At 44.2% G+C, this 24,594-nt stretch overlaps 1 protein-coding gene across 4 annotated transcripts in view; it reads right to left on the bottom strand.

Moving 5' to 3' along the window:
- Positions 1 to 22,271, bottom strand: part of LOC128703310 (uncharacterized) — a 36,004-nt gene extending 13,733 nt beyond the window's left edge. Inside the window, exons 1-6 of one of the 4 annotated variants that reach the window (XM_053797923.2) lie at positions 22,062 to 22,271; positions 15,894 to 15,979; positions 14,156 to 14,194; positions 10,038 to 10,094; positions 5,588 to 5,818; positions 4,680 to 4,779 (exon numbers count right to left, since the gene is read on the bottom strand). In XM_053797923.2, coding sequence (XP_053653898.2) covers positions 4,680 to 4,779; positions 5,588 to 5,818; positions 10,038 to 10,094; positions 14,156 to 14,194; positions 15,894 to 15,979; positions 22,062 to 22,238 — 690 coding nt within the window. In that variant the 5' untranslated portion in view covers positions 22,239 to 22,271. The remainder of the gene's footprint in view (positions 1 to 4,679; positions 4,780 to 5,587; positions 5,819 to 10,037; positions 10,095 to 14,155; positions 14,195 to 15,893; positions 15,980 to 22,061) is intronic. The other 3 variants (XM_070085308.1, XM_070085311.1, XM_070085310.1) reach the window with 3 other exon arrangements.
- Positions 22,272 to 24,594: the final 2,323 nt, after the last annotated feature.

The raw sequence follows: 24,594 nt of genomic DNA, 5'->3' as shown, positions 1-24,594 counted from the left end.
ACTAGAGTACTACGAAGGGTGTTTGTCAAAATTTGATGTCTAAGGAACGGAGGGTGGTGATAAGATTCAGGAAAGTGGAAATATAGGTAAGGCAAAGAAAAGGAGATTTCACAGGAGTATAGTATTTGTGAGAAGTCCGTCTTGCATGTGAGTAGGCAGAGTTCGTGAAATCGGAAGGGTATTCCAAGGCGAGAGGACGAACTCCGAAGACTAGAAATTTTCAAATCAAGAAACAAAGGCTCACAAATGCGGAGGTCACGAAGAAAAATAATTATCAAATAAAACGTTAAACTGACAGAGAAATAAGAACACTTTTCTTGACAGAGATGTATGACCCTGGTGGGTTGAGCGCTTAGTTCTGATTATAATAATTTTCTTAACAGAGGTGCAATGTTGATAATATGGACATGTGCAACATCTGGGGTATATTTATTGTAGACGTTTCGCCATCCAGTGACTTTATCAATACAAGTTGCACATATGTCTAAATTATCAATTTTGTCTGTATTGTATACCATTTTTGTACAACAGAGGAGCAATGTAAGAAAAATAGTGAATGTACATGCCACTGTACACTGCCTTGCGATAAACGGAAAAATAAAAGCCTGTTGCCGAGCGGTGGACATAAACAAAGATTCCCATTCACCTTTGAACCTGATGAAGGATAAGATTGATAGACCTCGCAAAGATTAAGCTACTCGATTTTGATTGTCATATTTTTTAATAGACATAAATGATTTGGAGAAGAGAGAATAGTGCTATTAATCTACTGAATAAGAAATCATGCAGACTGAGTGAGAGCCGTGAATCTATATGGTTTATTGAACAAACATGCAAGTGTTAGGCTGGAGAAGAACTTGCTTATCACAGGCCATTATATTTACTGAGGCTGTCTTATCTTATGCTATAAAATCAGACAAGCTAGACTACCCGGGAAACCTCTCTAAACAGTCTAAATTCTTGTGAAGGGCTCTTGGTCCAAGGAATTGGAGCTACGATCAATATTTTTTTAATCAAACTTATTCAATGCAGTTCAAGTTTATTCTCTATAAGGCTTACAAAGTGGGGTTTACAGGTTTTGGGTATTGTGTGGTTTACATGTTATAAAATACTAATTACAGAGGGGGCCACTAGGACACCTAGCATGGCTAGGCATTTCGAACAGACTTAGATTAATTCTTAACATTAAATCCTTACAGATTATGGTATTAAGGCTATGTGACTACATCATAATTTGTGAGTTTAGCAATGTGAATGCTTTTGTTTTGGCACAATACAAGGTGTCTATATTGGAGTATCGTAGGCAAACTTGTGACTAGTTAGGATTTATTATTTTAAGATTAAGATTAGTATTTCTGGGTTTATAGTCAGTGGGTGAGTGAGTGTAACTGTGAACCACCAGGTGGTTATCATGTAGTTAGTTGTCGGGGTGGATCAGGGAGATAAGATGTTTTCTAACTGTAGTTTTGAAAGTGATGAATGTGTCTGCAGCTCTAGAGTTTTCAGGTAGGGTGTTCCAGATTTTAGGTCCTTTGAAATACATTGAATTTTTGTAAAGGTTTAGTCGGACACGGGGAATGTCAGAGATGTTTGTGTCTGGTGTTATGCCTGTGGATCCTGTCACAATTATCAAGAAAGCGTTTTAGGTCAAGGTTAATATTGGAATTTAAGGTCCTGTACATACAGATTGCATAGTAGTAAGTGTGGATGTTCTGAACAGGGAGTAAGTTTAGATCTATGAAGAGTGGGGGGGGGGGTATTGCCAGGGATGGGATTTAGTGATTATTCTTACTGCGGCTTTTTGTTGGGTTATTATTGGCTTTAGGTGTGTTGCTGCAGTTGAACCCCAAGCACAGATAGCATAGGTGAGGTATGGATAAATAAGTGAATGGTATAGTGTGAGAAGGGCAGTTTGCGGCACGTAGTATCGTATCTTGGAGAGGATCCCCACCGTTTTGGATACTTTTTTTGTTATGTGTTTACCTGGGTTTACCTGGGGAGAGTTCCGGGGGTCAACGCCCCCGCGGCCCGGTCTGTGACCAGGCCTCCTGGTGGATCAGAGCCTGATCAACCAGGCTGTTGCTGCTGGCTGCACGCAAACCAACGTACGAGCCACAGCCCGGCTGGTCAGGAACCGACTTTAGGTGCTTGTCCAGTGCCAGCTTGAAGACTGCCAGGGGTCTGTTGGTAATCCCCCTTATGTATGCTGGGAGGCAGTTGAACAGTCTCGAGCCCCTGACACTTATTGTATGGTCTCTTAACGTGCTAGTGACACCCCTGCTTTTCATTGGGGGGATGTTGCATCGTCTGCCAAGTCTTTTGCTTTCGTAGTGAGTGATTTTCGTGTGCAAGTTCGGTACTAGTCCCTCTAGGATTTTCCAGGTGTATATAATCCTGTATCTCTCCCGCCTGCGTTCCAGGGAATACAGGTTCAGGAACCTCAAGCGCTCCTAGTAATTGAGGTGTTTTATCTCCGTTATGCGCGCCGTGAAGGTTCTCTGTACATTTTCTAGGTCAGCAATTTCACCTGCCTTGAAAGGTGCTGTTAGTGTGCAGCAATATTCCAGCCTAGATAGAACAAGTGACCTGAAGAGTGTCATCATGGCTTGGCCTCCCTTGTTTTGGATATGGGTGCTGAAATTTAGGTTGTTGTCGAGGTATAGGCCAAGGAATTTGCCCTCATTATGTCTGGCAATTAGAGTGTTGTCGATCTTAATGTTAAGTTGCGCAACACCTGCTCTGCTACCAAACATAATATAGTACTGTATAACCCCCAGAGCCGGATGAACATTTTGTAGGTCCCTGGGTTACAGGTACTGTGAGACCCCTGGGTTACAGGTACTGTGAGACCCCTGGGTTACAGGTACGGTGAGGTCCCTGGGTTACAGGTACTGTGAGACCCCTGGGTTACAGGTACTGTGAGACCCCTGGGTTACAGGTACTGTGAGACCCCTGGGTTACAGGTACTGTGAGACCCCTGGGTTACAGGTACTGTGAGACCCCTGGGTTACAGGTACTGTGAGGTCCCTGGGTTACAGGTACTGTGAGGTCCCTGGGTTACAGGTACTGTGAGGTCCCTGGGTTACAGGTACTGTGAGGTCCCTGGGTTACAGGTACTGTGAGACCCCTGGGCTACAGGTACGGTGAGGTCCCTGGGTTACAGGTACTGTGAGACCCCTGGGTTACAGGTACGGTGAGACCCCTGGGTTACAGGTACTGTGAGACCCCTGCGTTACAGGTACTGTGAGACCCCTGGGTTACAGGTACGGTGAGGTCCCTGGGTTACAGGTACTGTGAGACCCCTGGGTTACAGGTACTGTGAGACCCCTGGGTTACAGGTACGGTGAGGTCCCTGGGTTACAGGTACTGTGAGACCCCTGGGTTACAGGTACGGTGAGACCCCTGACAGACCCCTGGGTTACAGGTACTGTGAGACAGTTACCCCTGTGTTACAGGTACTGCGTTACAGGTACTGTGAGGTCCCTGGGTTACAGGTACCCCCTGGGTTACAGGTACTGTGAGACCCCTGGGCTACAGGTACGTGTCCCTGGGTTACAGGTACCCCCTGGGTTACAGACCCCTGGGTACAGGTACTGTGAGACCCCTGGGTTACAGGTACTGTGAGACCCCTGGGTTACAGGTACGGTGAGGTCCCTGGGTTACAGGTACTGTGAAACCCCTGGGTTACAGGTACTGTGAGACCCCTGTGTTACAGGTACTGAGACCCCTGGTTTCAGGTACGGTGAGGTCCTGGGTTACAGGTACTGTGAGACCCCTGGGTTACAGGTACTGTGAGACCCCTGGGTTACAGGTACGGTGAGACCCCTGGGTTACAGGTACGGTGAGACCCCTGGGTTACAGGCACTCTGAGGTCCCTGGGTTACAGGCACTGTGAGGTCCCTGGGTTACAGGTACTGTGAGGTCCCTGGGTTACAGGTACTGTGAGGTCTCTGGGTTACAGGTACTGTGAGGTCCCTGGGTTACAGGTACTGTGAGGTCCCTGGGTTACAGGTACTGTGAGGTCCCTGGGTTACAGGTACTGTGAAACCCCTGGGTTACAGGTACGGTGAGGTCCCTGGGTTACAGGTACTGTGAGGTCCCTGGGTTACAGGTACTGTGAGGTCCCTGGGTTATAGGTACTGTGAGGTCCCTGGGTTACAGGTACTGTGTGACCCCTGGGTTACAGGTACTGTGAGACCCCTGGGTTACAGGTACTGCGAGACCCCTGGGTTACAGGTGCTGGGAGGTCTCTGTGTTACAGGTACTGTGAGACCCCTGGGTTATAGGTACTGTGAAGTCCTGGATTAAAGGCACTAAGAGGTCCCTGGGCTACAGGTACTGTGAGGCTTTTGGGCTACAGGTACTGTGAGGACCCTGGGCTACAGATACTGTGAGGACCCTGGGCTACAGATACTGTGAGGACCCTGGGCTACAGGTACTGTGAGGACCCTGGGCTACAGGTACTGTGAGGACCCTGGGCTACAGGTACTGTGAGGACCCTGGGCTGCAGCCCCTTGAGGCCCTCCAACTGACGGAGGCTCCTGGGCTACAACCCCCGGAGGCCCTCCAGCTGACGGAGGCCCCTGGGCTGCAGCCCCTAAAACCCACACCTTAATCCGCCCCTGATAACCCCCTTCGGTTTCAGGGCTTCTTAGTGACTAGAATACTGTAACACTTACCTGAAGAAGAACTCTGAGGACAGAAGAGCTAAGCTGACCAGCGTACTGCAGTCCCGTGGTAGCTGCCCTGATACCTTCTCTTTTATTGTCAGATATCCACCTATTGAATATAGGAATGAAATAGGTTAATAAAAAAATATAATCAATTTGCATATGGACCTGAATGATTGTATTTTGGCTCCATGGGAACAATAGTTCTTGCATTGTTTGTGGATACACAAATTACCCGCACATAAAAGAGAAGCTCACGACGACGCCTCCGTCCGACTCGGACCAAAGTCAAGTGTGACTTTGTCAATGGTCCGAGTCGGACCGAGGCGTCGTCGTGAGCTTCTCTCTTTTTATGTGCGGGTTATTTGTGTATCGTTCCAGTCACGGTATTGTGCCTTTTTGTTATTTATAGATCAAAGTCAATGGTCAACGATGAGTTTTTCCAGTAGAATTCTGAGCTGCTGATAAATATTTGTATTTATTGTCTGAACCTCCTTAAGCAGTGATTCGGGCTTACACTATCCACCGTGATTAGTATTTTAAATTTATATGTGAGAAATATTTTACGTAGTTAAATGGATTGTCCAGTCTGGAGACCTCAGATATTTCTGGCGAGAATCGCTTATTTCAGATGATTTTCGTTCCCCTGCAAACGTTTTGTATGTTTTTGGAGGTGCGGCCTCTGAATACGAGTGTAGCGCTTCCCCATAATGTAACAGCAATACAAATATGGCAATAATAATCCATGTCTGAATATTGAAGCCATGACTGGGGCTTACAGCGTATCTCTATCAGGATGACAAATTATGGTCTTCTCATATTTTCATAGACTACTACTAATAATCCTACAGACCTATTAAAACTAATCTGACAGCTTGAACCCTGAGGACGTAAAGTTTTAAGTTTTAATGACTAACCTGGCAGCCTGTACTCCTCCAGCAGCCGCGGCAGGAACGACCTGTGACAGGACCTGTGACGCTCCTTTTCCCACAGTAGTCAGTGTCTGGCTCAGACCTCCGGCCAGACTCGAAGCTCCAGCCAGGATTGAACTGAGGTCAGGAAGGGTCAAGACCGGCAGAGAGACTGGTTTGGCTGGCAGTGTGGTGATTGACTTGGTCACACTGATTCCTGGTGCATCGTAGGAGGCGCTGTACGTGTTGGGGAAAATGATGTTACTAGGCTGAAATATAATGGTAGGTGAATATCAAAATGGTATACAATACCGACAGGTTGGTAGGTAAGACATAGGCAACAGTTAGGCATCTTTATTCCGAAACGTTTCGCCTACACAGTAGGCTTCTTCAGTCGAGTACAGAAAGTAGGCAGGAGCAGTAGTGATGTAAAGACGATGTAATCAGTCCATCATCCTTGCCCTTGAAGTCGTAGATTTTGACATTCACCGTGTCAGACACTGCAACACAATGGCATCTTGGTACAGAAAACACCTTGGACAACTTTTTCAAGTGAAAATTGTTTGATCTGAGAGGGACGTGACCTCTCAGTGGCTGCGTTCTCACTACTACTACTACTCTGCACCTCTCCTTCCGACAGTATTTAAGTCTCCGCACTGTAGCTTGATCTTCAGATAGTTCCAGACTATGGAACTGAACTTCTCCAGGCTGAGGGACTGACAACCTCAAATCTACGACTTCAAGGGTGATGGACTGATTACATCGTCTTTGCATCACTACTGCTCCTGCCTACTTTCTGTACTTGACTGAAGAAGCCTACTGTGTAGGCCAAACGTTTCAGAATTAAGTTGCCTAACTGTTGCCCATGTGCATAATGGTAAGTACTGGCAGCGGCGGCGCCAGAATTTCTATACTTGAGTGGGCTTGGAGGTGGCTGTCTGGTTGGAAGTGGAGACAAAGAAACTTGCTTTGAAGCAGCGTTATTTCTATAGCCTTTTGGGGAACTGAGAGAATATCTGAGCTCAAGTCCCTAAAAGCCCTCTTGATGCCGCCACTGTGTGCGGAAAAGATGACAGTGGAAAAATAAAACGGGGCTACAAGTGGGAGAAGAACTTGGATACAGAGAAACAAATGACAGAAAAGCATTGATTGGTACGTACCCACGCACATATAATGACTCCAGCAACATGCTCATTGGAGAAGCCAGGGATAGATACTCAAAAATTAGGGACAAAGGAATTAATGTACAATTGCTATGGATCCCATCACACATTGGATTACTCCTTCATGATAAAGTTGATATGTTAGCCAAGAAGAGTACCCAGAAGGAGAATGTAGAATATAACTTTGGTATATCTGTGTCTAGCATTAGGAATAATATTAGGAGAGAAGTAAATAATGAAAATGATTGTTATAGGAATGCAGTTAGAAGCCTGAGTAGATCTATAACCCACTATGATAACATGAACGTAGATAAGTATGTTTATGGAGCAACTTGCAATGTGAACAGACTGACTGATGTTGTAGTGGCCAGGCTTAGGCTTGGTTACAAGTACTGACTGATGTTGTAGTGGCCAGGCTTAGGCTTGGTTACAAGTACTGACTGATGTTGTAGTGGCCAGGCTTAGGCTTGGTTACAAGTACTTCTGGCAGTTTGGGAGACACACAGATGATGATCAAACTAAATGTAAATTATGTGATCAGGTATATGGTCACTCTCTTGAACACTATGTGCTTAATTGTCCACTTATTGAGGAATACAGAGACAGACAGTATAATAACCTATGTGACATGTCAAGATATCTTATTAATGAAAATAAGATACCAGATATACTAAGCAAATTTCCTAAATTTGCTTGTAACAGATAAGTGAACTATAGATATGTAGATATAAATCCATATGTATTCCTGTTAACCCTTTGGGGCCTAGTTCCTAGGCCTTTTGTGTATCCATATGCTCTCGCGCTACCGTCCACAGGATGGATATGTTCTCACGCTACCGTCCACAGGATGGATATGGGGTGCACAATGAACTAGCCACTTCGGTGACAAAATCTAAAAAAATCTAAAATCCACGCACATAAAGCAAAGTATACAAGCGCTGTATGACCCTTGTGGGTTATAATTATAATAATTATCAAAGTACACACAGATATTCAAAACGTACATGCATTAAAATGCGGGTACACTGTTTTCTTCGTTAAAAAATTACATAACTCAAATGAGATAACTGATAAAACAATGAGGAACATTTTCTTGTTTCTGATAAGCTGCGACCTCAAAGGTGGAAATAAATGGTATAAAATACCGACACAATGGAAATATGAACACATATGCAGTATAATGTGATCCTTTATTGACAACGTTTCGCCCACACAGTGGGCTTTTTCAAGTCTTGAAAAAGCTTACTGTGTGGGCAAAACGTTGTCAATAAAGGATCACATTATACTGCATATGTGTTTAGACCTCAAAGGTGGTACAGTAGATAACAGTTCTGGAAAACCGAGACCCCTCAAGGGACATTCCATGACGCTGGTAGGGGGCTCTTGATCTCTTGATCTAGGGAATTGGATCTGTGCTCCGGTTCCCTGAATTGTCCCTGAATACCTTCCATATCCTTCCCTCCCACGGGTTTAGCGTTCCCCCATGATTATAATAATCTGGAAAACTGAAGAGTTTGCATTATAAATCAGGGAACGGGAAGGGGTTAGAACCCATGCTAAGTGACTCAAGAAATCGTACTGACACGATTGCAAACGAGTTAAACTCGCTGGCCAGTGCGTTAACTACTGGGCCAGCTGGCTATAACAGGATCGTCCAACTACAAAAGAACATAAGGAAGACTGCAGCAGTCCTACTGGCCCATGGGAGGCAGGTTCAAGTCTCCCACCGGTTTAAGCCAATAACCTAACCTAGTTAGGTCACATCCACTTAAGGAACACAGCATCAAACCTGTTAGCACAAGCTAGTCAGGTCCAACTCACACCCACTCTTGTACTAGGTATATTTCTATTCATCATATGAAGGTTAGGGAGTTGTACGACTTGCCATGGGTTCAGGTTCCACTTGATCCCTGATTTGTGTACAATGTGTTATTAGAAGTCTGTGGGTCACCTTTGTATTATATTTGTAATTACGCATTTATTCCCATGGACGCTGCAGCTTCAGAATATATATTTACAAATAAGTTATTTACTGAGACCAAGCCTCGTGGTAGATCAGGATCTGATCAACCAGGCTATTACTGCTGGCAGCATGTAAGCAGATGTATGAACCCCAGCCCGGCTGATCAGGAAGAGGAATTTCTCCAAATATCGCACGTTTTGGCTCGTATACCTCACTTGAAGGATCCTTCACGCTGGTGAGGGGCTCTTTATCCTAATAATTATATCTGAAATCCCTTTCCTTGGATCGAACCCTGCCCGTGAGACCAGCTATGAAAATTTGAAGCGGATTAAGTAAGTCGTTCTCAAGTAGTCAACGATAATTAGTATAAGAGGGAGTCCCTCAGGGGAGGTTCCTGGACCCTGGTGAGGGGCTCTTGATCTAGGGAATTGGATCTGTGCTCCAGTTATCTGAATTGAACCTGAATACCACCCATCTCCCCCTTCCCCATACATGCGCTGTATAATCCTATGGGTTTAGCGCTTCCCCATGATTATAATAAGGCTAACGCGACGGCCTAGAGTTTTGAGACTCTCTGACCGCGGGTTCAAATCCCGTCCGTGGTATGGTTCGCTTCGCGTGATTTTTTTTTTTTTTTGGGGGGGGGTCCTTTTCTCATTTGCTTTCTACATAAAATTCTCTAAAATTCTGTAATTTTTTTATTTAAATTCAATTCGATAAATTTGTAAAAAAAAAAAAAAATGGAAATTGGGGCCCACACAGTCCAAAATAAATACAAAAATACTTCATATTAAGATACACCGGTATTTAAGGTTTGAAGCCGATCAGAAGAGGCATGCTGAAAATGATTTAACTTGATTTGTCGGCAATAAAAACCGTCCCAAAGTATCAAAATGGTCAAATTTTCTCCTGGTCACTTGTTTCACTCTCCGCCATTGTCGAATTTTTAGAAACCTTTTTTTTTGAACGTTTAAAGCGCCGCCTGTGAAAATTTTTGAAGTTATCTGAACCATTCCAGGATGCTGGGAATGGATTTTCATGGCTGTATCACCGTGGTGGGTTTAGAGCTTAGTTTTGATTATAATAATGGGGATGGGTTCAACAACTTGGGTGTCACAAGGCGCATCAACATGCCAATTGTTCCAAGAATTTGGTCCTCGTTACCGTACACAAGTGTTAAAAATTGGAAGTAAATTTTTTTGACGTTTTCGAGTTATGAGCGAAATGTCGAAAAGTTTAATTAAAGGGAGAAAATGAAGGAAACGTCTAACAACCTCGTAAGGGACCCCATCAGGAATTAATAATAAAAATCACTGATATATATACTTGCCTTACTGTTGGTGCTGCAGTTAGAATGCTCTTGGTCTCGTAGTTATTAACAGAGCTGCTGTTTGTGAGAAACTAAGAATTAGTCAGTTTTACGAGCAACAGTTAAATATATATAGAAGTATTTTATTAACTTCCAGTATGCTGTTTCCGAAATGATTTTATTTAAACTTTACATAAATATATTAGACTTATCACATGCATTAATTATTATTGTGAAGTTAGTCACGTCAATGAATAACATCTTAGAAGTGAGGTTAAGACAGTAAACTTGGTATGTAATTCCTTAAGAATATATCCACTTAACGGATCAACAGCTACAAAATCCCACAGCTGACACCAGTCAAGGATCAGTCAGTGTCTGCAGCAGTCCGTAAGCTTCACCAGTCATTACCACAGTCGTCCATCTGCTGTGCCAGTTACTGTCACCTGGATAATTGGACTGGACGTAGGTGTTGGTTGGCTGTGGTCAGGTGGAAGGCCCAGTAGATGCCCTGTTGTCAGCTGAGTGGTAGTATAACGTGACTGCTGCCATATAATCACCACATACCTCAAGTCAAGCATTTTTCCGTCATCTAATGATCAAGTTCGTTACTTTCTGAGGCCTACTGCACGTGGGTTATTAAAACTCCAAATTACCTAAACACTAACAACAATATCACCCCTGAGACACAACTTTTTAAAGAATTTGTTAAATGCATCTACACATCTCTGGGTGTAAATACACTCTTGGAATGATAATTTTGCACCTGCATTTGCAAGGGTGTGCAAAGCTGTGATATATTTTTAATTAACGAAGAATATATGAAGTCTTTCGAGTGAATATTTACTTTATCTTCATTATTTCAAGCATGTTATTTCATATATAATTCTCAAACTTCTGTTTGTCAAAGGAGGTTCAGGGAGTAAATATTAGAAACTCACAGATTATAAAGGTTTACGTCACTTGCCACTGACACTTGCCACTGACACTTGCCACTGACACTTGCCACTGACACTTGCCACTGACACTTGCCACAAAAAGACCGGCGTAATCTTAGTAAATCTTGTTATACAGTTGAGGGAATTTAGTAACGAAGAAAACGCGTTAAAACTATGTCTTACATTACTGCAGGAACTACATACAAAATACTGCACGACAGAGTTAAACCATGACCGTGTTTTCAAAGAATGAAACAAGACTAAGAACACAGTGTTGCACTTACACACCTAAATGAGCGAGTGTGTTGCTAGAAAACACGCAAAATGAAGACTCGGAATGAGGTAAACAATAACACATAAGAAACGAACTGCACGAGAGGGTTGAGAACTTTAAATGACATGGTTAACGTCAGTCGGAGAAAGTTAAGAAGCGGTGCCAGGAACTAGAGCTCGCCGAGCCACCTCGCAGACTAAAAGAGGTATTACGAACAAGTAACTACAAGCTGAGAAATGGGGAGCTAGTGTGACTGTTGGCAGATGAAAATGCTGGAGAGTCATGGTCAGGAATAACCATTTTCCCTTTCTAAGTTGTAAGCAAGTGAGACTGGACGGAGAGGCAGTGAGACTGGACGGAGAGGCAGTGAGACTGGACGGAGAGGCAGTGAGACTGGACGGAGAGGCAGTGAAACTGGACGGAGAGGCAGTGAGACTGGACGGAGAGGCAGTGAGACTGGACGGAGAGGCAGTGAGACTGGACGGAGAGGCAGTGAGACTGGACGGAGAGGCAGTGAGACTGGACGGAGAGGCAGTGAGACTGGACGGAGAGGCAGTGAGACTGGACGGAGAGGCAGTGAGACTGGACGGAGAGGCAGTGAAAGCGGGAAAAATTTATATACTTCAAGAAATAGTCTGATCAGGAACTGGAAACCAAAAATCAGTAAAATATAACAATAAGAGACGAAACCAGGAGCTATAGCTCATCCCCAGTAAAAAACACACACACACACACACACACACACACACACACACACACACACACACACACACACACACACACTCACTAGAACAGTTAACTGTTTTAATAACAGTGGTACTGGAAAGACTGAAGAAAGCTCTGCTGTATATAGCTGTGGAACAGAATACAAGACGAGACAGTAAATGCAGCAACCCATGACAAACTAGAACAAAATGTATAATAGATCAGTGAGAAGGGAAACCTCCGAGCCTGTCTCTCCCCTCCTAACAACCTTGGCATCTTAACCACATAATTATACACAAACTAAATATATAAATTTATATATATATATATATATATATATATATATATATATATATATATATATATATATATATATATATATATATTTGTGTGTGCAAAATAACCAGGGAGAAGTTGAATGATAGCTCTAGGACTATCGTGTTGAAATTAACACATCAGCTTGCAATGTTGCAGAAATAAGTATGAAGTCGAGGTTCATCCGTTCAAGGGAACGAGCCGTTCCCTTAATATATATATATAAAAATCAGCCCACTGATTTGTTGAAAGAATTTGCCGGGCCAAGAGCTACAGCTCACTCTTCCCATGATGGGAGGTTCCTTGACGCCGGTGAGAGGGCTCTTGCTCCAAGGCACCTAATCTGCTCTTTCTAAAATAAAATCGAACCTAATTGTCTCCCATTAGCCCAAGAGCTGTATATCGACCTACTGGTTTAGCGCTTCTCCATGAATGTGATAAGACATGTAGCTCACGCCTGGTGCTTGGGCCATACATGTTTAGCGCTTGCTTTTTAATTAAAAAATAATTCAGCTCCCCCTCCCCCCTAAGAACTGAGGTAATTACCCCAGACAACCTCAGTAAGATAATAACCTCCTCCCCAGACAACCTCAGGAAGATAATTACCTCCTCCCCAGACAACCTCAGTAAGATAATAACCTCCACCCCAGACAACCTCAGTAAGATAATAACCTCCACCCCAGACAACCTCAGTAAGATAATAACCTCCACCCCAGACAACCTCAGTAAGATAATTATCTTCTCCCCAGACAACCTCAGTAAGATAATAACCTCCTCCCCAGACAACCTCAGTAAGATAATTACCTCCACCCCAGACAACCTCAGTAAGATAATAACCTCCTCCCCAGACAACCTCAGTAAGATAATAACCTCCACCCCAGACAACCTCAGTAAGATAATTATCTCCTCCCCAGACAGCCTCAGTAAGATAATTACCTCCACCCCAGACAACCTCAGTAAGATAATAACCTCCTCCCCAGACAACCTCAGTAAGATAATAACCTCCACCCCAGACAACCTCAGTAAGATAACCTCCTCCCCAGACAACCTCAGCAAGATAATTACCTCCTCCCCAGACAACCTCAGGAAGATAATTACTTCTCGGCACTTCCCCTCACATTAACCTCTCTCCAGTGCGGTTGTTGAGGTGGGGGTGGTAAGCGCTAAACCCACCAAGGAGTCTCACAGTGCCTGCTGAATGGGAAGACAGCCAGGGTTCCTAAGGCAAAAGAGAGGGCGGTTGCAGTTCCTTGGACCAAGGGCCGCCATCCCTCCCCCATCAGATTGTGTGTGAGCTCCAGCTCATGGCCCGGCCTCATTACTTTCGACTGATTGACATGAGCGAGACTCGTATATTATATTTTTGAAGACTTGTCTGGATTTTTCATTGCCCCCGTGACAGTGTTTAGCTCTGTTCGGTTTATTTACCATCCTAATAATGTTTACTAATATCTGTGTAGGTCATCTGGGTTCTCAATTTACAGTCCTGCCTTTCTGATGTCTAACCTGGTCGAGAACCTGTTCTTGTCTAACCTGGTCGAGAACCTGTTCTTGTCTAACCTGGTCGAGAACCTGTTCTTGTCTAACCTGGTCGAGAACCTGTTCTTGTCTAACCTGGTCGAGAACCTGTTCTTGTCTAACCTGGTCGAGAACCTGTTCTTGTCTAACCTGGTCGAGAACCTGCTCCTGTCTAACCTGGCAATGCCCATTAGTAATTTGACTTCTATACACCCTTACAGTCTTGGTTTCTCGTGTATACTGTGTGTGTGTGTGTGTGTGTGTGTGTGTGTGTGTGTGTGTGTGTGTGTGTGTGTGTGTGTGTGTGTACACGCGCACTGGTGTGTTTTAACCAGGCAGCGCTCTAGCTATGCAGGAAGCACAGTAGCAACACATCGCCTCCAACTCACTCGTCAACAAGGAAGATGGGTTCTCCTCCCGACGCAGCACTGGGGAAAGAGGGGAAATTAACTCAGAAAAGTGGGGAGAAATTTGGGGGAAATGTTAGGCGACACATGCTCAAGATAGGGAAGGAAATGCGTTGTATTACAGGTTAGCAACGTCGAAATGGGAAGGGGAGGGGGATGGTACAAGGAGATTCTGAGATTTCCCCCTTTCCTTTGATCGAACCCGAGTGCCTCCCATTCCCCACGGGCGCTATGTGGCCCCCGCTACGGGCTTAGCGCTTCCTCATGATCAAAATGAAAGAAAAATCGGGGGAATCAGTTGGGAAGACAAGAGTGAAACACAACTGGGGAAAAACAGCGTAACTGCTATAGCTAGCAGGGAAAGAACAGCGTAACTGCTATAGTTAGCAGGGAAAGAACAGCGTAACTGCTATAGTTAGCAGGGAAAGAACAGCTTAACTGCTATAGTTAGCAGGGAAAGAACAGCGTAACTGCTATAGCTAGCAGGGAAAGAACAGCGTAACTGCTATAGTTAGCAGGGAAAGAACAGCTTAACTGCTATAGTTAGCAGGGAAAGAACAGCGTAACTGCTATAGCTAGCAGGGAAAGAACAGCGTAACTGCTATAGTTAGCAGGGAAAGAACAGCGTAACTGCTATAGCTAGCAGGGAAAGAACAGCGTAACTGCTATAGTTAGCAGGGAAAGAACAGCGTAACTGCTATAGTTAGCAGGGAAAGAACAGCGTAACTGCTATAGTTAGCAGGGAAAGAACAGCGTAACTGCTTTAGTTAGCAGGGAAAGAACAGCGTAACTGCTATAGTTAGCAGGGAAAGAACAGCGTAACTGCTATAGTTAGCAGGGAAAGAACAGCATAACTGCTATAGTTAGCAGGGAAAGAACAGCGTAACTGCTATAGTTAGCAGGGAAAGAACAGCGTAACTGCTATAGTTAGCAGGGAAAGAACAGCATAACTGCTATAGTTAGCAGGGAAAGAACAGCGTAACTGCTATAGTTAGCAGGGAAAGAACAGCGTAACTGCTATAGTTAGCAGGGAAAGAACAGCGTAACTGCTATAGTTAGCAGGGAAAGAACAGCGTAACTGCTATAGCTAGCAGGGAAAGAACAGCGTAACTGCTATAGTTAGCAGGGAAAGAACAGCGTAACTGCTATAGTTAGCAGGGAAAGAATAAATTTGAAAGCTTTCATTCTGAAATCACAATTTATTAAAATAAAATGTAGGAGCCTGACGTAGAGAATCATTATTGATTCGAGTGACTCCAAAACTACGAGATAATTCATATATTTTCAGCGTGACGGTAATTTAACAGAGTTGTTAAGAATATAAACCATACCCCCGGCCGGGATTGAACCCGCGACGGGCTGGAGTTTTGAGACTCTTGAGTCTTGTTAAGAGTATCATAAGTCAAGAGAAAGTATATAATATATTTTTTTATGTATCTGAATATATTTAATTTCTATCCTAGAAAAATATGCTGAAATGTACATTTTTTTTTTCAGAATGTTATGTAACTCAAATTTTAATTTCATTATGAAAAAAATCTAATATTTAAATTTGAGTTTGTCTTCAGTGTGACGTCTCTTGTACCAGTTATGTAGATTTTACTCTAACACTACAAGGAGACACTTCTTAACCATCAGTTTTGAATATATAAGAGAATGACTTGTTCTAGCGTTGACTTAACAAGTGGCGGAAGATACATTAAAGTGTAAGTGTGTTTACCTGGATGGTGCACCGTAGAGCTGAGAGATTTGTCTGATCTCCCTCTTCAGCATCTCTTTGGGGATGGTGATGATTTCGTATTCGACCTGTACGGAACACGAAGTGAAGGTCAGGATTTGCCATATGACCACCCTAACAGCGGCCAGTCTCACAAATATGCAATTCTCTAAATTGTTATAGCGAAGTAGATTTCCTATGTTGGTGGGTTAGCAACAGCCTGGTTGACCAGACATGCCCCAGCCGAGCCTGGCCCAAAGCCGGGCTCTGGGAGTATAACTCTCGGAACTTAACGGTATATCCAAGGTACTGAACCCCACACAGTGTAACTACACGTGACTACACACGTCTCAGCTATATTACTAACCAGCACGTCACGTGAATTTGCATTGTTAAGCCAGTTTGATAAACTACGACTTGACACAAGTGTGGTGTGGCAAGATATGCCACACCCAAGTGTGGTGTGGCAAGATATGCCACACCCAAGTGTGGTGTGGCAAGATATGCCACACCCAAGTGTGGTGTGGCAAGATATGCCACACCCAAGTGTGGTGTAGCAAGATATGCCACACCCAAGTGTGGTGTGGCAAGATATGCCACACCCAAGTGTGGTGTAGCAAGATATGCCACACCCAAGTGTGGTGTGGCAAGATATGCCACACCCAAGTGTGGTGTATGCCACACCCAAGCAAGATATGCCACACCCAAGTGTGGTGTGGCAAGATATGCCACTCCCAAGTGTGGTGTGGCAAGATATGCCAAAGTGTGGTGTGGCACACCCAAGATATGCCACACCCAAGTGTGGTGTGGCAAGATATGCCACACCCAAGTGCGGTGTAGCAAGATATGCCACACCCAAGTGGCAAGATATGCCACACCCAAGTGCGGTGTAGCAAGATATGCCACACCCAAGTGTGGTGTGGCAAGATATGCCACACCCAAGTGTGGTGTAGCAAGATATGCCACACCCAAGTGTGGTGTGGCAAGATATGCCACACCCAAGTGTGGTGTAGCAAGATATGCCACACCCAAGTGTGGTGTAGCAAGATATACTACACACGTGTGGTATATACAGTATACAGTTACTTGTGGAGATACGGTATTTGCATAAAAGAAAGACCTTGCTAATATCACTCACTCCACCAGACTAAGTACCATTGTGTTACTGTTATTAACTATGGTAACTATTGTAAGGATTTTTATGGCAATATCCTGGCGACTGCTGGCAACTGTTTACAACACTATCACTTCCCTCTTAAATTATATCTATTTCAACAAGTACACGTACAAAGTATACAGGTCTATCTGACATCAGTGACATACTACTATATAGAAAGCCTCTTGTTATGCTGAGCATTTCCCACAAATTAGGTCAGTTTTGTCCCAGGATGCGACCCACACCAGTCCACTAACACCCAGGTACCTATTTTATACTAATGGGTGAACATGGACAGCAGGTGTCTTATGGAGACACATCGTAATGACTCAAGAAATCGTAATGACACGATTGCAAACAAACCATACCCCCGGCCGGGATTGAACCCGCGGTCATAGAGTCTCAAAACTCCAGCCCGTCGCGTTAGCCACTAGACCAGCTAGCCACAATAAGATTCATCCAACTAGGTATATTTCTACACCATAGGAAAGTTAGCACAGGCACCTCTGTGACCACAAATGCAAGTTTTTACAGACGAATCTCCAGCTAGCGTGGCCGTGACGAACTCTAGCTCAAGTCCCCTCACTGCCGTCAACATGACTCAAGAAATCGTAATGACACGATTGCAAATAAACCGCGACGGGCTGGAGTTTTGAGACTATGACCGCGGGTTCAATCCCGGCCGGGGGTATGGTTTACACATCGTAATGTTGTCCAACCGTACCAGAGATTCCAACTCCGGACCTCAGTGTGTAAGCTAAGCTACTGACCGAACTACGAGACACCATATTATAAGTATATTTAGGTATACACAAATACAGTTACATAGATTATCATACATTGCAGCATATGTGTAGAGAACCTGGGATAACCCAAAAAAGTCAAATTTACAAATTTCCACTGGGGTTCTTACTACAATATTTATTATGGTGTCTGTACACTACGGTACCACTGATATACACTAGGGTACCTCTGTGATATATACTAGGGTACCACTGATATATATTACGGTACCACTGTGATATATGCTAGGGTACCACTGTGATATACACTAGGCTACCACTGTCACATACACTACCTGGAGGTGGTTACCTGGAGGTTATTCCGGGGATCAACGCCCCCGCGGCCCGGTCCATGACCAGGCCTCCCGATGGATCAGGGCCTGATCAACTAGGCTGTTACTGCTGGCCGCACGCAGTCCAACGTACGAGCCACAGCCCGGCTGATCCGGCACTGACTTTAGGTATCTGTCCAGCTCTCTCTTGAAGGCAGCCAGGGGCTTATTGGCAATTCCCCTAATGCTTGATGGGAGGCTGTTGAACAGTTTTGGGCCCCGGACACTTATGGTGTTTTCCCTTAGTGTACCAATGGCGCCCCTACTTTTTATTGGCGGCATTTTGCATCGCCTGCCCAGTCTTTTACTTTCGTAGGGAGTGATTTAGGGTACCACTGTCACATACACTAGGGTATCACTGTGATATATGCTAGGGTACCACTGTGATATACACTAGGGTACCTCTGTGATATATACTAGGGTACCACTGATATATATTACGGTACCACTGTGATATATGCTAGGGTACCACTGTGATATACACTAGGGTACCACTGTGACATACACTAGGGTACCACTGTGACATACACTAGGATATCACTGTGATATACACTAGGGTACCACTGTGATATACACTAGGGTACCACTGTGATATACACTAGGGTACCACTGATATACACTAGGGTACCACTGTGATATACACTAGGGTACCACTGTGATATACACTAGGGTACCACTGTGATATACACTAGGGTACCACTGTGATATACACTTGGGTACCACTGTGATATACACTAGGGTACCACTGTGATATACACTAGGGTACCACTGTGATATACACTAGGGTACCACTGATATACACTAGGGTACCACTGTGATATACACTAGGGTACCACTGATATACACTAGGGTACCACTGTGATATACACTAGGGTACCACTGTGATATACACTAGGGTACCACTGTGATATACACTAGGGTACCACTGTGATATACACTAGGGTACCACTGTGATATACACTAGGGTACCACTGTGATATACACTTGGGTACCACTGTGATATACACTTGGGTACCACTGTGATATACATTAGGGTACCACTGTGATATACACTAGGGTACCACTGTGATATACACTAGGGTACCACTGTGATATACACTAGGGTACCACTGTGATATACATTAGGGTACCACTGTGATATACACTAGGGTACCACTGATATACACTAGGGTACCACTGTGATATACACTAGGGTACCACTGTGATATACACTAGGGTACCACTGATATACACTAGGGTACCACTGTGATATACACTAGGGTACCACTGTGATATACACTAGGGTACCACTGTGATATACACTAGGGTACCACTGTGATATACACTAGGGTACCACTGTGATATACACTTGGGTACCACTGTGATATACACTTGGGTACCACTGTGATATACATTAGGGTACCACTGTGATATACACTAGGGTACCACTGTGATATACACTAGGGTACCACTGTGATATACACTAGGGTACCACTGTGATATACATTAGGGTACCACTGTGATATACACTAGGGTACCACTGATATACACTAGGGTACCACTGATATACACTAGGGTACCTCTGTGATATATACTAGGGTACCACTGATATACACTAGGGTACCTCTGTGATATATACTAGGGTACCACTGATATACACTAGGGTACCTCTGTGATATATACTAGGGTACCACTGATATACACTAGGGTACCACTGTGATATACACTAGGGTACCACTGTGATATACACTAGGGTACCACTGTGATAGACACTAGGGTACCACTGTGATATACACTAGGGTACCACTGATATACACTAGGGTACCACTGTGATATACACTAGGGTACCACTGTGATATACACTAGGGTACCACTGTGATATACACTAGGGTACCACTGTGATATACACTAGGGTACCACTGTGATATACACTAGGGTACCACTGTGATATACACTAGGGTACCACTGTGATATACACTAGGGTACCACTGTGATATACACTAGGGTACCACTGTGATATACACTAGGGTACCACTGTGATATACACTTGGGTACCACTGTGATATACACTTGGGTACCACTGTGATATACATTAGGGTACCACTGTGATATACACTAGGGTACCACTGTGATATACACTAGGGTACCACTGTGATATACACTAGGGTACCACTGTGATATACATTAGGGTACCACTGTGATATACACTAGGGTACCACTGATATACACTAGGGTACCACTGTGATATACACTAGGGTACCACTGTGATATACACTAGGGTACCACTGATATACACTAGGGTACCACTGTGATATACACTAGGGTACCACTGTGATATACACTAGGGTACCACTGTGATATACACTAGGGTACCACTGTGATATACACTAGGGTACCACTGATATACACTAGGGTACCACTGATATACACTAGGGTACCACTGTGATATACACTAGGGTACCACTGTGATATACACTAGGGTACCACTGATATACACTAGGGTACCACTGTGATATACACTAGGGTACCACTGTGATATACACTAGGGTACCACTGTGATATACACTAGGGTACCACTGTGATATACACTAGGGTACCACTGTGATATACACTAGGGTACCACTGTGATATACACTAGGGTACCACTGTGATATACACTAGGGTACCACTGTGATATACACTAGGGTACCACTGTGATATACACTAGGGTACCACTGTGATATACACTAGGGTACCACTGTGATAGACACTACATCTATGCATTACACTATCAGACTGTTTCTTCTCAAATTTGTTCCAAGTTATTTACGCCCAGACGGCACTCTAAGCCTATAGTTCCCCTCTGGGAGTACAGAACTAGGCCTATAGTTCCCCTCTGGGAGTATGGCATTTGGCCTATAGTTTCCCTCTGGGAGTACAGCACCAGGCCTATAGTTCCCCTCTGGGAGTATGGCACTAGGCCTATAGTTTCCCTCTGGGAGTATGACACTAGGCCTATAGTTCCCCTCTGGAAGTACGGCACTAGGCCTATAGTTCCCCTCTTGGAGTATGGCACTAGGCCTATAGTTTCCCTCTGGGAGTATGGCACTAGGCCTATAGTTCCCTCTGGTAGTATGGCACTAGGCCTATAGTTCCCCTCTGGGAGTACGACTCTGCTATGTTATTACACACTTTTACTTTTCTTAGGCTCAGTCTGTACCGTTATTTGCTAGACTAGTTCCAAGCGCTGGACGGATGTAATTTATAAGCTCACTGACACACTTCAATGCATCTAGCACGCCGAAGAAGCTGCGATAATCCACGACGGAGCACGACGGAGCACGACGGAGCACGACGGAGCACGACGGAGCACGAGTCAGGGTAGTAAGTGGTCGCCTAATTTTTTCTTTCCTCCAATTTTTCGTGTCTGTTTTTCTTCGTAAGTGGTAAACGCTCTATTCCATCAGCTTCAAAACCATCAGCGTCAGTGTACGGTAACTAGGACAAAAATTGTAGGAATGCATTTATATATATTTTGCTACATTAGAATTTCCAGACCACTCTGCACTATTCCTTTTGCATTGATGTAGAGGGGGCTGGGCTTATGACTTATGGGGGATACCTTTACCTTATCGCACAACCACTGAAACACATCTAGTTAATATTAATTTTATTTTCATGGGGAAGCTCTAAAGAAGTAGGGGCCATAACACCTGGGAAATGGGCGGGACTGTCGTCATCAGGCTTGATCAAACGAATGGGACCCATTCTCACTTGCCTATGATTGAATTTGATAGTTTCCCATGACCACAGATGTTGTATGCCCCCCCCTGGGTATAACACCTCCCCCCATGAACATAATTGGTCTAAACTCTAAAGTTTACACAGCCTACGATGGGGAGATGTGTACCCATCTTAGGAAGGCCGTGGGTGATGGACTTACATCTCTCTTCAGCACCTTCTCGTCCTTGTCCTTGCTGGCCATGGGCACTGTGGGTACCAATATCATCAATCCCTCTTCGTGAAGCTCCACTAAGTTGTCTTCAGCTGGTGGTGCCGGTACAGGGGCGCTGCCCACCACTGCCGCCGCCACCAACACTATCGTCGCCTGCAATCTCATTCTGCAAGTGGGGGAAAATCAGTATTTTTAATATTTTAATTTATCGACCATTTTCTTCATATTCAGAAGCTGCTAGAGAATGCACGTAAGCCATTGTTATTATAATCAACTTAACTGCTAAATCCGTAAGGGTCATACAGTGCTGTGGGTAATGTATGCGCAAAAGAATGCAGAAAGGTTAGGAGTGTGGCGAGGATTTGCAATGGTAAAGGTTTAGTTCCGTGTGGGTTAGTGCCTGTAGGGGTTAGGTAAGAGTAAAATTATAATCGAAGTTGCTATAAGTGGTTAGTTCCATTATAAAGTCAAGGAGAAAGTGTATCCAAGATGGGACTTTCATCGAGGAGGTCAGTGAGTGTGTGTTGGGGCTGTGTAGATGTTAAACGTGAAGATTGTGTGCCTGCTGATAGGCCAAATTATCAAGATATTTTGGACTGACAGTAAAACCTAACAGACCTCGCAGAGCAATGCTGGTTGTTTATGCACATGTTATTAACGAGTCGCGAGTGTCCGGCATGTGAGAGAGTGCAGTGTGAGAATATAGTTTCGCAAACTTAAACAATGAGAAGATGGCCAGAAACCTTATCATGTCTTGATAGAAAATTAGTTGTGGTCCAACTCTGATCAACGTTATTGCCAGCAGCTGCAGAGTTGTTGAGACCACTGAAATATTGTCCAAGGCAGGAATAATACCATAGGAAATCGGGAGGTCCTGAATTCCTGACCGAGAGGTTGAGTCCACTTGATCATTGCCATGAACACCAAAGTTCTCAGGAGCCCAACAAAATACGACTTCTTCACTTTTATCATTAATGCGACATAACCACGACTGTAGATGAGGGACGATGGGACATGTCCGTCAATGCCCGTCTCCTCAGCATTCTTCAAGCAAGTTTGCATTTAGGGCAATCTATCCATGGTTTATAGACAGAAGTATAATTTTTTATGCGATTTCAGGGCATATTGCTTGAAGATACTTATATACAGTAGTCTATTATGCAGATTTAATGCAGGGGTAAATAAAAATCACTGTTTTTTTTTCAGACTTGTTAAATGTTTTCGTAGGATTCCTTTAGTTATACTGATATCTAAAAAAAATTGTTGAGATCAGTAAGTGAAGATTAGTTAGGTAACTAGAAGTAGTGTTGTGAGTCGCATCACAGGAAGTGATCTGCCTGAGAGAGGGCCAAGATTTGCAGTGAATTGAGGTAAGATAACAGCTGTGTTGCAACAATGGTGAAGCCACAGTAAGCATCAGTGGGTGACGAGATCATTCCTTGCCTTCACCGACTCGTGTTCTGCCACGCTCAAAATAACACCAAATGCAACAGGCTAAACAAAAATATAGGAGTTACAGCTGCAATATTTTAGAATAAAAGTTGAACCTCAGAGCCAAAGTTACAAGAAAAACTATCGTAGTGATTACTGTGTGTTTATCAGTTGTCACTGGTAAACACTCCTCCCCACCATGATGTTTCACTGGTAAACACTCCTCCCCACCATGATGTTTCACTGGTAAACACTGCTCCCCACCATGATGTTTCACTGGTAAACACTGCTCCCCACCATGATGTTTCACTGGAAAACACTGCTCCCCACCATGATGTTCCACTTGTAAACACTGCTCCCCACCATGATGTTCCACTTGTAAACACTGCTCCCCACCATGATGTTCCACTTGTAAACACTGCTCCCCACCATGATCCACTTGTAAACACTGCTCCCCACCATGATGTTCCACTTGTAAACACTGCTCCCCACCATGATGTTTCACTTGTAAACACTGCTCCCCACCATGATGTTCCACTTGTAAACACTGCTCCCCACCATGATGTTCCACTTGTAAACACTGCTCCCCACCATGATGTTTCACTTGTAAACACTCCTCCCCACCATGATGTTCCACTTGTAAACACTGCTCCCCACCATGATGTTCCACTTGTAAACACTGCTCCCCACCATGATGTTCCACTTGTAAACACTGCTCCCCACCATGATGTTTCACTGGTAAACACTGCTCCCCACCATGATGTTTCACTAGTAAACACTGCTCCCCACCATGATGTTTCACTGATAAACACTGCTCCCCACCATGATGTTTTACTGGTAAACACTGCTCCCCACCATGATGTTTCACTGGTAAACACTGCTCCCCACCATGATGTTTCACTGGTAAACACTGCTCCCCACCATGATGTTCCACTTGTAAACACTGCTCCCCACCATGTTTCACTGGTAAACACTGCTCCCCACCATGATTCACTAGTAAACACTGCTCCCCACCATGTTTCACTGGTAAACACTGCTCCCCACCATGTTTCACTGGTAAACACTGCTCCCCACCATGTTTCACTGGTAA

This window comes from Cherax quadricarinatus, chromosome 15 (genome assembly GCF_038502225.1).
Source record: "Cherax quadricarinatus isolate ZL_2023a chromosome 15, ASM3850222v1, whole genome shotgun sequence".
Classification (NCBI taxonomy): domain Eukaryota; kingdom Metazoa; phylum Arthropoda; class Malacostraca; order Decapoda; family Parastacidae; genus Cherax; species Cherax quadricarinatus.
Note: the sequence above shows the minus strand (reverse complement) of the source record. Positions and strands in the feature narration are given on the sequence as shown.